The sequence below is a fragment of the Narcine bancroftii genome, chromosome 3, assembly GCF_036971445.1.
Source record: "Narcine bancroftii isolate sNarBan1 chromosome 3, sNarBan1.hap1, whole genome shotgun sequence".
Lineage (NCBI taxonomy): Eukaryota > Metazoa > Chordata > Chondrichthyes > Torpediniformes > Narcinidae > Narcine > Narcine bancroftii.
In genome coordinates this window covers 205,322,542-205,340,002 of record NC_091471.1, presented here as the reverse complement: position 1 = coordinate 205,340,002, position 17,461 = coordinate 205,322,542, and the positions used below count along the sequence as shown (strand labels likewise).

The following is a 17,461-nucleotide window of genomic DNA, read 5'->3' as shown; positions in this document are numbered from 1 at the left end:
CCTGTTACTCTACAACATGTGATTTGAATGATGGCAAATTAATCCAAAACTTCCAATTGTATTTCTCCTATTTACCAACAACAGACCATAGAAAATGTGAAATAAGAATACATCAAATTAATGAAATGAGGTGACGTGAAAATGTTAGCAGGCTTAAAGTCATCACACTTTATTGATATAATTTCAAATTTATTGCCAGAGTATAAACATGATTACATACACACACCATGAGATTCTTTTTTCCTTCAGATGAGGCAGAATTTCCACTTAGTGGTAGGGCAGAAAAAAACCAGACTCAACATACACATGTAAGTAAATAGAGAAATGTAAACAAGCTGACTGTGCAATACAGAGAGAGAAAAAAAATCAATAAAGTAAAAGCCCTTAAGTGAGTCCCTGGTTGAGTTTGTTGTTGAGGAGTCTGATGGTAGAGGGGTAGCAGCTGTTCCTGAACCTGGAGGTGTAAGTCTTGTGGCACCGATACCTCATTCCTGATGGCAACAGAACATGTGCTGGGTGGTGTAGATCCTTGATGATTGCTGCTGCTATCCAATGGCAGCATTCCTTGTATATGCTCTCGATGGTGGGAAGAGTTTTAACTGTAATGTTCTGGTCTGAATCCACTACCTTTTGCAGGGCTTTATGCTCAGAGGTACTGGTGTCCCTGTGATGCAGCCAGTCAGCACATTTTCCATCTCATATCTGTAGAAATTTGCCAGGGTTTCCAACATCATACCAAACCTCTACAAACTCCTGAGGAAGTAGAGGCACTGACGTGCTTTCTTCACGATGCCATTGGTGTGTTGAGCCAAGAATTTAAATTTGCTCATCCACTCCACCTCTGAGCCCCCAATAATCACTACATCGAACACCTCTGGTTTTCCTCTTCCTGAAATCAACAATCAGATCCTTGGTTTTGGTGACATTGAGTACAATGTTGTTGTTGGTGCACCATTCCGCCAAGTTTTCAATCTCCCTCATGTATGACTCATCACCTCTTTTGATATATTGTGGTAACATTGGCAAATCTGTTGATGGTATTGTTGTCATACAAAGCAACATAGTCATAGGTGTACAACAAGTAGATCGGGGGCTAAGACTGATGGTTGCTGATGGTTTGGACTGTACCTGTGTGGCTGCGGAAGCAATGGAGGAAAATCTATGGACCCTCGATTACGCTGTGGGGACTCTCTTTTGCTTTTCTTTCTCTGACTGTACTTTCTGTCGACGGCAAATGTGTCTGCCTTATAATAGACAAAAGCAATTTTGTGTAATATGACATTGCCTTTATTACATGGCAATAAATTGAATCCTGATTGTGGTCTGGAGGTGAGTAAATCCAGGATCCAATTACACAGTCATGTGTTGAGTCTCAGGTCTTGGCGTTTGCTGATCAATTATGAGGGGATGATGGTGTTAAATGCCAAACTGTAGTCGATAAAGAGGATCTTTGCTGTCCAGCGCTTTGTGTAGAGCCAGTAAGATGGCATCCGCCATAGACCTGTTGCTATGATAGAGGAATTGGAACAGATCCATGTCGCCCCTCAGACAGGAGCTGATATGCTTCAACACCAGCCTTTCAAAACACTTAATCACTGTTGATGTGAGTGTCACTCTTGGTCAGTCATTTATGCAGGTTATCAAACTCTTCTTGGGCACTGATGATTGAGGCCTTTTTGAAACAGGTGGTTACCATGCCATTCCAGAGTGAGATGTTGAAGATATTCATGAATACATTGGTTGCTTGGCCAGAACATAGTTCATCGCCCAGAATGGTACTAACTGAGCATTTCACTGCCAAATATTGAGGAATCCCAATAAAAGAGAAAGAATAGGTAGTAAAAAAAAGTTATAACAATTATAACTAAAGTATTTGACCAATAAAAATTTAACAACCAGTTTGAATAGATGGGAAGGTATAAATAGGGTGCACTTAGATTGGCAAAGGATACAACAAAAGATTGCACAGGGTACTGCAAACCTAAATATAGGTGACAGGTAAGAAAGGCTGTAAGTACTGAGACAGAAAGAACATTTATGATCAAGACTATGCCTTAATCAAAGTAAAACATAACCATCTCGCATCTGGTTTCTTCGAATTTTAATAATCCAATGAACAGAGAATTTTGATGTTATAAATAAGAATCAAATTGAGCATTACTTGAGCCTCCAAATAGAATATTTATGGTCACATAACATTCATTGTATAATTAAGTGTTCCTCTGCAATAAATGAGCATAACTTGCTCATTGATTAAAACAAGAGGACATGAGTTAAGAATTAAGGGGCAGAGGTTTAGAGGTAACATGAGGGGGAACTTCTTTACTCAGAGAGTGGTAGCTGTGTGGAATGAGCTTCCGGGAGAAATAGTGGCGGCGGAGTCAATTGTATTATTTAAGAAAAGGTTGAACAGGTATATGGATGAGAAGAAGATGGAGGGTTATGGGCATTGTGCAGGGAGGTGGGACTAGAAAGGGGTGTTTGGTTCAGTGTGGACTAGAAGGGCCTAATGGCCTGTTTCCGTGCTGTAATTGTTATGTTATGTTATGTTAACTAAAGATTTTAATAAATTCATGCTACATGTAATTGCAGTGCAAGTGCCATCTGAAAATACCTCAATTTATATGCAAACTAAGCACATGGCAGAAGCCAAGTCATTAGGCATACAGTGCAAACATATTATTAGAAAAGTTCAGAAGTTAAGTAAAAGACTGGCAACTAACTAAAAAGAGAATCGAAAAAATATTCTGGATGCAAATGAATAAAGAGAATTGTAGAAGTACACGGAACTGGAGAGAACAACATGCAAAACAGCTTATGGAGATGGAGATCATGGGTGAGGTAGTAAATAAGTGTTTAAGAAAATAGAAACTAAGGCATTAGGCTCTTCTCCACTATCTATCTTGCATGATTATTGCTTCAGTTAAATGTTCCTGCCATTTCCCCAAGTATTGTCAGTCTTTGGCTAGGAATATGCTGGTGTTGGATTCCCAACACGAAGATATGGATGGGATACGAGATGAGGTACAAATTGATAAAGAGGAAGTATTAGAAAGAATTGTTGCCATCTGTCCAGAATATTGGCATTCAAGATTGTGATGAAAGAAAGAAGAAAATTGAAAAGGCGCTGGCCATAATCTTCTAAGCATATACAGTATAGGTTCATGAGTTCTGTCTGGGACTGAAAAAATTCAAATATTCTAAAAAAAACAATAAGGTTAAAAATAGGACAGTTTAACTTCAGTGATTGTGAAAGATTTTGAAACAAAAAAAAAATCAGGAACTGAATTGGTAATCATTCTGTCACTTAGATTGTTTAGAAAAAGTCAAAGTTAAAGGCAAATTGCATCCAACTTGAAGATTTTTTATGAAATACTAGAGAAAGTCAATGATAAAAATGGTGCTGATGCAGTACATTTAATAAGGTTTTATTAAAACTGTTCCATTCACATCTTCACCTCAATGTTGAAGGTCATGAAATTGGTTAAAAAACAAGAAACAGAGAAAGTGCTTTTATTCAACTGAAAGGAAACATAATGAGGTTCTCCTTTGGGGATGGTACTAGGTCCCTGCTTTTCTTGATACATTTCGATGATTTAGACATTCCCACTTTGTTGATAACACAAAATTTGGATGCATCAATGGGGATGAAAGTCATTGACTTCAGAAGATGGAGACAAGCTCGTCAAACAGCCAGATTAAAACTCAACGCCTAAAATGTGAAATATGATTTTCGGAGGAAGAATGAGAAAACTTCTGGTGCGCTGACTTCAGAAGATGGAGACAAGCTCGTCAAACAGCCAGATTAAAACTCAACGCCTAAAACATGAAATATGATTTTCGGAGGAAGAATGAGAAAACTTCTGGTGCGCTGACTTTGGAAGATGGAGACAAGCTCGTCAAACAGCCAGATTAAAACTCAACACCTAAAACGTGAAATATGATTTTCGGAGGAAGAATGAGAAAACTTCTGGTGCGCTGACTTCAGAAGATGGAGACAAGCTTGTCAAACAGCCAGATTAAAACTCAATGCCCAAAATGGGAAATTTGATTTTCGGAGGAAGAATGAGAAAACTTCTGGTGCGTCGCCACAATCCTGTGCACTACACTTTGGGAAACATGTAAAAGCTTCATAGAGCTGATGGAAGAGATTTACCAAATTAATTCCAGAAACTGGGGACTTGTGTTTCATGAATAGACTGGCAGAGCTGGTCTAATGCAAATATTAGAGGCAGGTGCAGGAGTAAGTCAGTCAGCTCATCATGTTTATTTTGTATTCAATTAGATCATAGCTGATCTAATCTTAGCCTTAACACCAATTTTCTGTTCCCTTTCCATGTTCCTTGAATTCTATGTAATTTAACCAAACTTTGCTCTGAATAAATTTGATGACTTCATCTCCTCATCTCACTGGGTTAAAGACTCATTAACCCCAGAAACATTCCTCCCCGTGACCATCTGTGCTATATATTTTTTGAAACCATGCCCCCTAGTTCAAGATACTCTCACACTCCTCCCAGCATCATTCCCATTAACCCTCTTCCTTCATTTTCTATTGAGCACAGGCTCAACTCACTCAACTTGTTCATTCAAGAAATCAACTCTAGTGAAATTTTGCACTGCCTCCAATGCAAGTAAATATGAATATCAAAACTACGTGGAGTACAAGGACATGGTCCCATTATCAACTTATCCTTCTATTACCCTTGAATTGCTCAAAGAGATTGGTTATGAAGCAAATAAACTCCTGTCTCAGCAAGAACCTGGACCCACTTCAATTCACTTACCGCCACAAAGGGCAATAGTAGATGCCATCTCACTGACCCTTCACTCTGGATTATATCACCTAGACCACAAGAATACCCACGTCAGGATATTGATCAATGACTACACCTTGGCATTAAACACCAGGATCAAAACTAATTATCAAACTCAGTGGTCTGTTAGTCTGTGCCTCTTTTTGCAACTGGATCCTTGTCTTCTTCAGTGGAAAAACCCAATCACTGTGGATTGGCAACATCACTTCCTCCTTGCTGACCATTAACATCAAGGCTACGTACTTAATCCCATGCTCAATTCCTTCTATACCCAAGATTTTGTCACCAAATTCAGCACCAATTAATGCTATAAATTCACTGACAGCACCATCACTGTAGGGTGAATAATGAGCAATGGTGAGTCACAATATAGGATGGGGTCATTAATTTGGTTGTGTGGTGCCAGAACAATGTAGTTTTTAATGTCAGCAAGACCCAGGATCTTACTGTAGACTCTAGGAAGAGGATGCTGAAGACCATGCACCTATCCTTAATGGTGGGATAATGATGAAGATGGCTTGCAGGTTGAAGTTCCTGAGTATCTATATATCCAAGGATCTCTCCTGGCACCAGCATATATGATAAAGAGTTTATTGTCACAGATGCATGCATCAAAATTCTTACTTGCAGCAGTCAAACAAGTATTGAAGATACACCAACTACATTAAGTTACTCCAGTACTGAACAAAATAATAAATATATAATAAACAGGTAAACAAATAAATATCCACAGTAACAGTTAGTACAAGAAAAAAGTAGTGTTTCAACAGAGCAGATAGATCTTTTTGGGGTCTTGGTGAAGTATACGGTTAGGGTAATTCAGAGAGGTTCAAGAGCCTTTTGAATAAATCTGTTCTTGAACCTAGAGATGGGCAAGGCAACTGTGAAGAAGTCGCATCAATACCTCTACTTTCTAATGAGTCTGAGGAGATTTGACATGTAATCAAATACTTTATTGAACTTCTACAGGTGTTCAGTGGGAAGTATACTGCCTGGTTTGAAAACTCAAGTGCCCAAAACAACAGGTGCCTGCAGAGAGTGATAAATCTAGACAATTCAATCACTAGCAATGACCTCCTCCCTAATGAAGATTATCCATGTTAACCCCTTCTCTTCATCCAAGTCAACAATACGTATGATCAATAATCGAGGCCCCAACTCTGATTCCTCTGCCATACTACATTAGGGATTCAAAAATGACCTATTTATCCTAACACTAATGTTTGGCCTGGAAGTCAGCCTGAAGAAAACTGAAGTCCTCCATCAGCCAGCCCCCCACATCTCCATCGGGAACACAGAACTCAAAACGGTCAACCAGTTTACCTACCTCGGCTGCACCATTTCATCTGATGCAAGGATCGACAAAGAGATAGACAACACTCGCCAAGGCAAATAGCGCCTTTGGAAGACCTCACAAGAGTCTGGAAAAACAACCACCTGAAGAAACACACAAAGATCAGCGTGTACAGAGCCGTTGTCATACCCACGCTCCTGTTCGGCTCCGAATCATGGGTCCTCTACCGGCATCACCTACGACTCCTAGAACGCTTCCACCAGCGCTGTCTCCGCTCCATCCTCAACATTCATTGGAATGACTTCATCACCAACATCGAAGTACTCGAGCTGGCAGAGTCTGCAAGCATCAAATCCATGCTACTGAAGACCCAACTGCGCTGGGTGGGTCACGTCTCCAGAATGGAGGACCATCGCCTTCCCAAGATCGTGTTCTATGGCGAGCTCTCCACTGTCCACCGAGACAGAGGTGCACCAAAGAAGAGGTACAAGGACTGCTTAAGGAAATCTCTTGGTGCATGCCACATTGACCACCGCCAGTGGGCTGATGTCGCCTCCAACCATGCATCTTTGCGCCTCACAGTTCAGTGGGCAGCAACCTCATTTGAAGAAGACCACAGAGCCCACCTCACTGACAAAAGACAATGGAGAAAAAACCCAACACCCAACCCCAACCAACCAATTTTCCCTTGCAACCGTGCCTGCCTGTCCCGCATCAGACTTGTCAGTCACCAATGAGCCTGCAGCAGACGTGGATATATCCCTCCATAAATCTTCGTCCGCGAAGCCAAGCCAAAGAAGAAAAGAAAAATTTTACTATCACTCACCTATCAATGACAATGTACAGATAGGATCCAGATTACACAAGGGTATAGTAGTGAACAGTCCATAAACCAAATTCTCCAAGTCAGAAACATTTGTTTTCTAAAACTATGTACACGAGGCAGACTACCCTGTCTTACTGCCATCTGACATGTCCTTAGCCTGTGTGTTGTCATTTAATATGGCAGCTTATCAAATCCTTTTCTGAAATCTAACTTTGTTATTTCAACTAATTCTGCTTTATTCAGCTTATTAACATCCTCATCAAACTCTAGCGAATGTAAAACTACATTTCCCTTTCATAAAACAATCTTAACAAGCTTGGCCATCTTATGATTTGCTCAATATCCTGCCATTATGTCCTTCTTAATGGTTTCCAGGAATTTCCCAATGACTGATGTTTGGCTAAATGGTCTATAGTTTCCTGCTTTGTGGCTCCCTACTTTCTTGTATTACATTCAGGTTACTTGCAATTTTTAAGGGTTTAGACAAAGCAGATAGAGGCCAGCAGTCCAAATGGCAGAGAGATCAAGAAAGAAATTAAAAGCATCTATTTTGGGTTTTTTTTGTTTAAAAAGGCAACATGTGATTAGGGTCTGGAATCCACTGCCATTATTAGCGCGCAGGGGCAGATGGAACTGAGGCATTCCAAAGGAATCTAGACAAATTTATAAAAGGAAAATAACTACCGAGCTATGCAGGGCAGGGAAGTGGTACCAATTGACCGAGAGGCAGCCCATGCCTTATGACCAAATTACCTCTTCTATGTTGTCATTATTTTTTGGTTTTAAATCACAGGTGTACCACTAAAAGAGTTAATTCCATGAACACCTATGCAAAAAAAAAATCAAAAACATTTAAAAACATTTCATCCTGGAAATATTTCCAAATTGAAATTATTTTTTTAAATCAACAAATTTAATTTGAGATTGGCTCAACAATTATTGTACATTTCGGCATATAAGTCGAGTCGTGAAACCCTAAACAAAATTCTCAAAGGGTGGGGGGGGGGGGGGTCGAATTACACACAGGGATATACTTTTAAGACCTTAAATTCACTGAGAAAAACAGATTGACATCGATTCGGCGTATAAGTCGATGCTGGAAACACCTCCCCAGGATCGCTGCCATAAACTGCTCCTGCCTGGGACCCTGAGATCATCATCACCCACCACTCCAGCTCTGTGGGCCGTCGCTGCCCCTGCCTAGTAGGCCGAGGTTTCTGCTACCGCCAGAAGCATCTCCATGGGTTGTTGCTCTTCCTGCCTGGTAGGCTGAGGTTTTTTTTTAAAAAAAACTTACTTAATTTACAGCTTTGTTACTTGCGATTGGGGTGTTTTAAAAAATTTTGGGTTGTTCCTGGGAGACCTGGACAGCCCAAAAAATGGGGGTCGACTTATCCGCCAGATATAACATAAAACCATTAAAATTAAGCTTAAAAAAAATTGGGTGGGGTCGACCTATCTGCTAGTTGACTTATATGCCAAAATATATGGAATTTTGTGCCTTTAATGAGGATCAAATATACATATTACAAGAGCATTATTCAGAAAAATATGACTTCAAGTAATACCAACAGGTGAAAGAGGCAGATTTTTTAAAAAAAGACAAAAAAAAGAGGAAGTGTTCCGAAGCTTTAGTTTTAAGTGATATTGTTACCAGCAATGAAGCCAATTGAAGAATAGCATAGACGAAGGTTCACCAATAATCACACTGAGTCAGGAAAAACAGAAAAGAAGTGTTTGAGACTGGAAGTCTTACTTCCAAAAGTGATGCTTCCTTCTTTTTTGATGACAAATTGACATGTTTTTCCAGTGTACTGTAGTATTTTTCAGTTTCTTTATCATACTTTTTCTTTTCTTCCTACAAATAAATGCATGGATCACATTAAAACATTTTATCAATCACTGAAAACAGTTAGATAAAGATGAAGAGTTAATGTAATAAATCACCTTGGGTTATTTCCAAATGACCTAGAACAAACTGAATACTAATATTATTTTTCAAATAATAATCATGTTTTAGCTTCACTCAGTGTAACATTCTGGTACACAGGGAAGGCACTCATATCTTACACTTAAGCATATGAACAAACATTTTTCCTCTCCTAACGTTCATAGAAAGATTTGTGTTTTAATGGATATTCCTCTTTTCCACAAAAAAGATGACTATATGACAGCAATTTCTGTGTTAAAATTGTTTAAAATTAGAAACCTTCTCTTTTGCTTATATGTAGGGAATTAATTTTGTGTAAATACTAAAAATGAATTTAAAAATTTGTAAAATACACCCTACTTAAAACTTAAGCAATTATCAAGCTTATCAAGTGCAACAGCATAACAAAAAAAAAGTGTGAATTTTGTTCATTCTTTAAAATAGAACAAACCAAGTGTTAGACAATATTCATAAAATCTCACAAGCCCTACAATCCCAACTAGTGGTATCTTGTTGTGTGTCCAAACCTAATTCTGAGGTTGGCTGCACCATCATTGACCCTTGGCTGACTGGAAAAACAAAATAATTTTAAGGGCCTATTATCATAAACAAATCTATGAGATAACTATTAAAACACAACTTAGCAGTTTATGTATAACTAATATATATATATATATATATGTATTAGTTATAGATATTATTTATATAAACACATGTTTATATAATGGCACAAATTAAATTTGAAACACTTCGAATTATTTAAATACTTAATGTAACTGCACAATGTCATTTATGTAAACTTCAGCATAGCTGTTCCAGAAGTAATGATTTTAAATTCCAAGACTCACTTGACCAGCCTCTCACTAATCTTCATCTGATCCAAACCTATCCTCTCCCCATTTATACTACTTTAAACTATGACCATTGATCACAGATTACAGTGGCTAATAAATATTCTCCCAAAATCACAGTGCGGCTTTCGCGCTAACAGAGGAACCACTGACATGGTCTTTGCCCTCAGACAGCTCCAAGAAAAGTGTAGAGAACAAAACAAAGGACTCTACATCACCTTTGTTGACCTCACCAAAGCCTTCGACACCGTGAGCAGGAAAGGGCTTTGGCAAATACTAGAGCGCATCGGATGTCCCCCAAAGTTCCTCAACATGATTATCCAACTGCACGAAAACCAACAAGGTCGGGTCAGATACAGCAATGAGCTCTCTGAACCCTTCTCCATTAACAATGGCGTGAAGCAAGGCTGTGTTCTCGCACCAACCCTCTTTTCAATCTTCTTCAGCATGATGCTGAACCAAGCCATGAAAGACCCCAACAATGAAGACGCTGTTTACATCCGGTACCGCACGGATGGCAGTCTCTTCAATCTGAGGCGCCTGCAAGCTCACACCAAGACACAAGAGAAACTTGTCCGTGAACTACTCTTTGCAGATGATGCCGCTTTAGTTGCCCATTCAGAGCCAGCTCTTCAGCGCTTGACGTCCTGCTTTGCGGAAACTGCCAAAATGTTTGGCCTGGAAGTCAGCCTGAAGAAAACTGAGGTCCTCCATCAGCCAGCTCCCCACCATGACTACCAGCCCCCCCACATCTCCATCGGGCACACAAAACTCAAAACGGTCAACCAGTTTACCTATCTCGGCTGCACCATTTCATCAGATGCAAGGATCGACAATGAGATAGACAACAGACTCGCCAAGGCAAATAGCGCCTTTGGAAGACTACACAAAAGAGTCTGGAAAAACAACCAACTGAAAAACCTCACAAAGATAAGCGTATACAGAACCGTTGTCATACCCACACTCCTGTTCGGCTCCGAATCATGGGTCCTCTACCGGCACCACCTACGGCTCCTAGAACGCTTCCACCAGCGTTGTCTCCGCTCCATCCTCAACATCCATTGGAGCGCTCACACCCCTAACGTCGAGGTACTCGAGATGGCAGAGGTCGACAGCATCGAGTCCACGCTGCTGAAGATCCAGCTGCGCTGGATGGGTCACGTCTCCAGAATGGAGGACCATCGCCTTCCCAAGATCGTATTATATGGCGAGCTCTCCACTGGCCACCGTGACAGAGGTGCACCAAAGAAAAGGTACAAGGACTGCCTAAAGAAATCTCTTGGAGCCTGCCACATTGACCACCGCCAGTGGGCTGATAACGCCTCAAACCGTGCATCTTGGCGCCTCACAGTTTGGCGGGCAGCAGCCTCCTTTGAAGAAGACCGCAGAGCCCACCTCACTGACAAAAGGCAAAGGAGGAAAAACCCAACACCCAACCCCAACCAACCAATTTTCCCTTGCAACCGCTGCAATCGTGTCTGCCTGTCCCGCATCGGACTGGTCAGCCACAAACGAGCCTGCAGCTGACGTGGACTTTTTACCCCCTCCATAAATCTTCGTCCGCGAAGCCAAGCCAAAGAAAAAGACAGTGGCTAATGTAAACCACAATCAATCTAATTCTTTATCTGTAATCACCCCCAAGATAACTGCATTTTTTAAGTTCCAGAACACGGTCCCTAAATCACCTGGTTCTCTTGCCTCCTTTACAACACCCAAAACTTCCCACCATATCAGACTTGGATCATATTCAGATTTCAGAATTATTGTCAAAGTGCATACATGAATCACATACAACTAAGATTCTTTTTCTGTGGGAGAGGCAAAATTATCACTTATTGGTAGTGCAAAAAATGCTGTACAGAGTAAATATGTAAACAAATAAAGAACTCTAAACAGATTACAAATATAAACAAACTGACTGGGCAATACAGAGAATTTTTAAAAATTAATAAAGTACACAAATACCATAAATATTTGTGTAGAATGCAAAAAAAACTGTACCAAAATTCGAGCTCAAAGTGGGGGGGTGTGTCGCATTATACATGAGGTTATTATTTTAACAAATTTTTCTGCCAGGTTTAACGGTAAGTCAGATTATCAGCAGCTGCCAACATTGACGGCAGCGTGACTAGGTTGTGGGGGAGAGATGCCAGCGCAACTCGGACAGGCAAGGGGGGAGAGACACCATCATGATTCAGGCGGGTGATGGGGAAGAGATGGCAGCGCAAATCAGGCTGGCGAGGGGGAAGAAACACGCCGGCACGACTCAGGTGGGTGAGGAGGGTGAGACGCCAGCGCGACTCAGGCAGGTGAGGGGGGAGAGACAGCAGCGCGACTCGGGTGGGAGAGGGGAGGGGGATCATATTATACATAAAATTTTTCTCCCTTATCCCCCTCAAAAATTGAGGGGGGGGGGGGCGGTCGCATTATACACAGATATTTACGGTAAGTGTCTTTAAATGAGTCCCTGATTCAGTTTGTTGTTGAGGAGTCTGATGGTGGAGGGGTGCCAGCTGTTCCTGAACCTAGTGGTGTGAGCTTTGTGGCACCTATACCTCTTTCCTGACGGCAGCATCAAGAACAGAGAGTGTGTTGGGTGGTGCGGAACCTTGATGATCGCTGCTGTTCTCCGACAGCACATTCCCTGCAGATATACTCAACAATGGGGAAGGTTTTGCCTGTAATATCCTGGGTTGTGCCCACTACCTTCTGGAGGGCTTTATGCTCAGGGGTATGGTATCCCCATACCAGACAGTGATGAAGCCGGTCAGCACACTTTCCACCACAAATCTGTAGAAATTTGCTGGAATCTTTGTTGAAATACCAAACCTATGCAAACTTCTGAGGAAGTAGAGGCGCTGTTGTGCTTTCTTCACAATGTCATTAATGTGTTGGGTCCAGGAAAGATCCTCAGAGATAGTAACTCCCAAGAACTTAAATTTGATCACCTTCTGATCCCCCAATGATCACGGAATCGTATACCTCTGGCTTTCCCTTCCGAAGTCAACTATCAGCTCCTTAGTTTTGGTGACACTGAGTGCAATGCAAGGTTTTTTTTCAATCTCCATCCTATACGCTGACTCATCCCTTTTTTTTAATACAACCCCCTACCCTGGTATCATCAGCAAGTCTGTAGATGGTGTTATTATTGTCGTTACGAACCACACAGTCGTAGGTGTAAAGTGAATAGTGCAGGGGGCTGAGAACATAGCCCTGCGGTGCTCCGGTGCTGAAGGAGATTGTGGAGGAGACGTTCTTACTAATCCTCACTGATTATGCTCTTTGAATGGCTCAATATATTTGAATGGATTACTCCATTAGGCCATCTATTTTGAAAAGGATCATTAATTCAAATTTTTTGTTGTGCACATTCAGTTCAACCAATTACCAATACTTGATGTTCCCTTATATCACCACACAATATGGAAATGCCATCTGTAAATTTGCCAATAACACAACAGTTGTCAGAAGAATCACAGATGGCAATGTGGAAACGTAAAGGAGTGAGATGAATCAGCTAGTTGAGTGGTGTCGCAACAACAACCTTGAGTTCAACGTCACTAAGGAATTGACTGGACTTCACGAAGGGAAAGCCAGGAGAACACAATCCCATCCTCATCAAAGAGTCAGCAGAGAGGATACAAAACATGAAATTTCTGGGTATCAACATCTCTGAAGACATATCCTTGGGCCACCATGTCAATGCAACCATGAAGGCAGCATGGCAACAGCTATATTTTGTTAGTAATTTGAGGAGATTTGGTATACAACCAAAGACTTTTGCAAAATTCTACAGGTGTTTCGTGGAGAGCATTCTGACTGTTTGCATTGCTCTCTGGTGTGGAGGTGCCAATGCACAGGACAGGAAGAGGCTCCAGAAAGTTGTAAACTCAGCCAACGCCATCACAGGCATTAGTTTTCACTCCATTAAGGACATCTTTAATAGGTGGTGCCTCAAGAAAGGAGCTTCTATCATCAAGGACTCTTACAACCCAGGCCATGCCATTTTCTCACTGATACCATCAGGAAAGGAGGCACAAAAGCCTGAAGACACACACACAATGATACAAAAACAGCTTCTTCCCTTCAACCATCAGATTTGTGAGAAGTCACTGAATCTATTGACACTACCTCACTTTTAATTATTTTTTTGCAGTAGTTTTTTTTAAATCTTGTTATATAGATTTGTAACTCTGCATCTTGTTCTGCTATCGCAAAACAACAAATTTTGTGACACATGTTGATGACAATAAACCTGATTCTAAATACAAATTAATGTGAAGCTTTCAGAACAGGGTTTTTTTTTAAATCTACATTTGTATGACTTCTTACCTTTGCTGCTCCAATCTGGTCCTTTCTGAATCTTTCCAGTGGCTTGATAAATGTTTCATTGAGGTTATGAGCCTGAGTGAAAATGGAAATGTTTTGTAACAAAAACAATTACAATCAAGTTCCATTGTGTTCACAAAATATTTATATAAATTGGAGAATTACGATAATCATATCACAATTTGTGAATTTGGCTACATCCCTGTTCAGTTTTCTTCCAAAGAACAAAGAAGAAAATTTGAATGGTATTAAGTTAACTTTTTTTTGTTAATTTATTTGTGGAGGGTGGGCCTTTCTGGCAAAGCTAGTATTTCGGGTCCAATCTTAGTTACCCTATGAATATGTCAGCAAGAAATGTTTGTAAGTCATTGCAGTTCTACCACTAATGGGAATTCTGTCATGCTGGTGGGGCAAGAGTTCCAAAATTCAGGACCAATCATAATAAAAATATTTCTTTCTTTTATAAATTTTATTTTTCATTTGTATCAATACAAGTACAGTATTTATCCATATCATAGAGAATAAAAAAAGATGCAAAAATAATACATATTTTCATATTTTCCTCCCCAAAAAATTAGGAAAGATAGGTAAGCCTGCCTAATAATCATATATATCTTTCATTAATTAGTTAAATTTCAAATTTACATCATGATCTTGAACCTTTTTTTGTATATTTTATTTATTATTCAGAATAAAACATGCAAGTAAAAAATGCAAATACACAAAATTTTCTCCCCTAATTCCCTCCCTCCCCTCCCACTCCCCTCCCCCCCCCCACTTATAACTACCCCAAAAAAAAGAGTAGAAAAGAAAAGAAAGGAGTTAACTTATACATATAACCATCAAATCATTGCCATGGAGGATACCATCTCAATCCGGGAAGAGAGAAAAAATAAATCTACTATATTTCTAAACCTGTATACTTCATGATCTTGAACCTTGAATTAACTAAGGTGAGTTGGGCCGAGAGTGGTGGACACTGTAGATGAAGTCATAGCAATAAAGTCCATATAAGGTTTCCAAATCTTATCAAATTTTTCTGGTTGATACTGTAAATTATACATTATTTTCTCTAATGGTATACAATTTAGTCGTTCTGTTTGCCATTTATTCAACCCCACATTATTGTCTAATTTCCACATTACAGCTATACCTTTCTTTGCTATTGCTACACTTAAAAGCTTCTGATAAGTATGTAACATCAAATCAAAAATATCTGCTAATAAAAATATTTTGAAATCTTTCAAAACTTGCACCTTCCTAACTCATCCCAATAGAATGCTTACATCTTCCCAAAATTTTCCTATTTTTTCACATTGCTAAACTGCATGGAAAAAACATTCCTACTGCTTTATTACATCTAAAACATTGATCAGAACAATTTGAATTAATTCCATGTAATTTATATGGAGTATAATATAATTGATGCAAAAATTAAATTGTACCATTTTGTATCTGAGATTAATTGTATTATTACATTTTCAAAACACAATTTTGACCATACTTCTTGAATTTGATTATTTAAATCTCTTTCCCATCTCAATTTAGATTGAAATAGATCTTTTCTTGTATAGTCTTTTGCAATTTTATATACATATTAGTAATAAATCTTTTGATAAACTTATCAGTTATTAAGTAGTCATATTGACTTTGTTCAGGTAATCCAAAATTCATCCCCAACTTCCTTTTTAAATATGATTTAATTATGATTTAAGCTGCTGATAAAAATATTTCTGATACATTTTGAAGTTGGGATGGTCTGCAAGTGATGATGTCCCATGTTCCTACACATTTTATCTTTATTAATGGTAGCAATCATGGGTTTGGAAGTCGCTGTAACCCAGGTAATTAGCTGCCATGTCTCAACTATACCCCATCCCTTCTACACTGCGAAGACTCAGTCACAGGAGATTAAAGTGAAATTGTAATGGCCACGGAAGTTTGTCTCTCATCATTCCTCCACATTTTGTACCAGCCCACATTGTCATTCCTGCTCCAAATTAATTTTAATTTCTGAGAAGCACACTACTAATTAATAAAATCATTTTTTTAGCTCAGCATATGAATTAACCCTGGCACGTGGCTAAAAACAGCACAGAGAAATACCAGTAATTTCATCCAAAATATCTTGCATTTTTTTCCATAATGACACATTAACTACTTAGTTTTTAAAATAGTTTGTTCACTTATGAAACTGGGAGCTTTGGTGCAACTAACTAGCAATGAATGACTGTACAGCCTCTGCAACAAAGCTATATAGTTTGTTAGAGAAATATGTTTTCTCACTGGAAACAGTTGTTCTTCTGTTCCAATAAAAACACAAAATGATAACGCTCATCCTCATTGGCCATGACCAAGAACATTACATAATGCTATTTTCACATGGGAACATCTGTTGCACTCAGAGGTTAAAAACACACTGAAACCAGTTCTCATGTTTGGTCAAGGCAGTTATTTTGATAGTTTCAAAATAGTAATGCTGCAAATATTTAGTATTAAGCATATTTAGACAAATTCCCATAGAATCTTTGCTCAAATACACAAAGTTCAATCAGCAGCAGGACATTATAGTTTGACTCGATATTGGCTCAGAATGTATTGAAGTATACCACGTTAGTTCTGTTTCTCCTTTACCCTTCTGCATAAAGAAACATTTAAGATGTCAGAATGTGTGAAAGCAACAGAGTATAAAATTTAGTACAAGACAGTGGCCAAAAAGTTGTATTTCATCCATTTTTGGTTTAATTAATCACAAAAACAAAAAACCTGGCTAAAATCCAGCTTTTTAAAATGAAATTTGGCTTACATCCAAAAACAACCCCAAGTTGGGATTTGCTCATATCAAAATAGGTTCTCAACACATTTACAGACACACCAGCACTGCTATAGTCCATAAAGATACTCTCATCACATAGCCTTACACAGAGGAAATGGGCCACAGGAGGAGATCATTCCCATTTTCACTCAAAGCTGTAAGCATGCAGGCCTTGCTCAGAGATACAGGGAAGTCCAAGCACTGAATGACAGAGTGACAAGATGCCTACCAGGCCACTACCATGAAAGATTATCTTCTCCAGAGCAAGTACCCTCAATGCTGAAGGAAAGCTCAAGGTTTCACAAGTTAGTGATCTACACATTACAGTACCTGGAAAATTAAAAAGCTATATATACACACATACACATGTATGTATGTATGAGTGTACACATATATACACACACATAAATATATACACACACATATATATTTTGTATATATTATATATTACATACATATATATTCTTGTATATTACAGTATAGATCGATATATATATATATATATATATATATAAAAACATATTTATTTATGGGTTATATTAAGTGCAGATGCTGCAGTCTGTAAGGAGATGTTATGCATCATCTGATTTCCCTCTGAA

The 17,461-nt window shown here is 39.2% G+C and overlaps 1 protein-coding gene across 3 annotated transcripts in view; it reads right to left on the bottom strand.

Annotated features, from left to right (window-relative positions):
- arhgap10 (Rho GTPase activating protein 10) overlaps positions 1–17,461 on the bottom strand; it is a 231,875-nt gene that overhangs the window by 108,321 nt on the left and 106,093 nt on the right. For all 3 annotated transcript variants that reach the window (XM_069926401.1, XM_069926402.1, XM_069926403.1), the window contains exons 4-5: positions 14,051–14,122; positions 8,694–8,795 (exon numbers count right to left, since the gene is read on the bottom strand). In XM_069926401.1, coding sequence (XP_069782502.1) covers positions 8,694–8,795; positions 14,051–14,122 — 174 coding nt within the window. The remainder of the gene's footprint in view (positions 1–8,693; positions 8,796–14,050; positions 14,123–17,461) is intronic.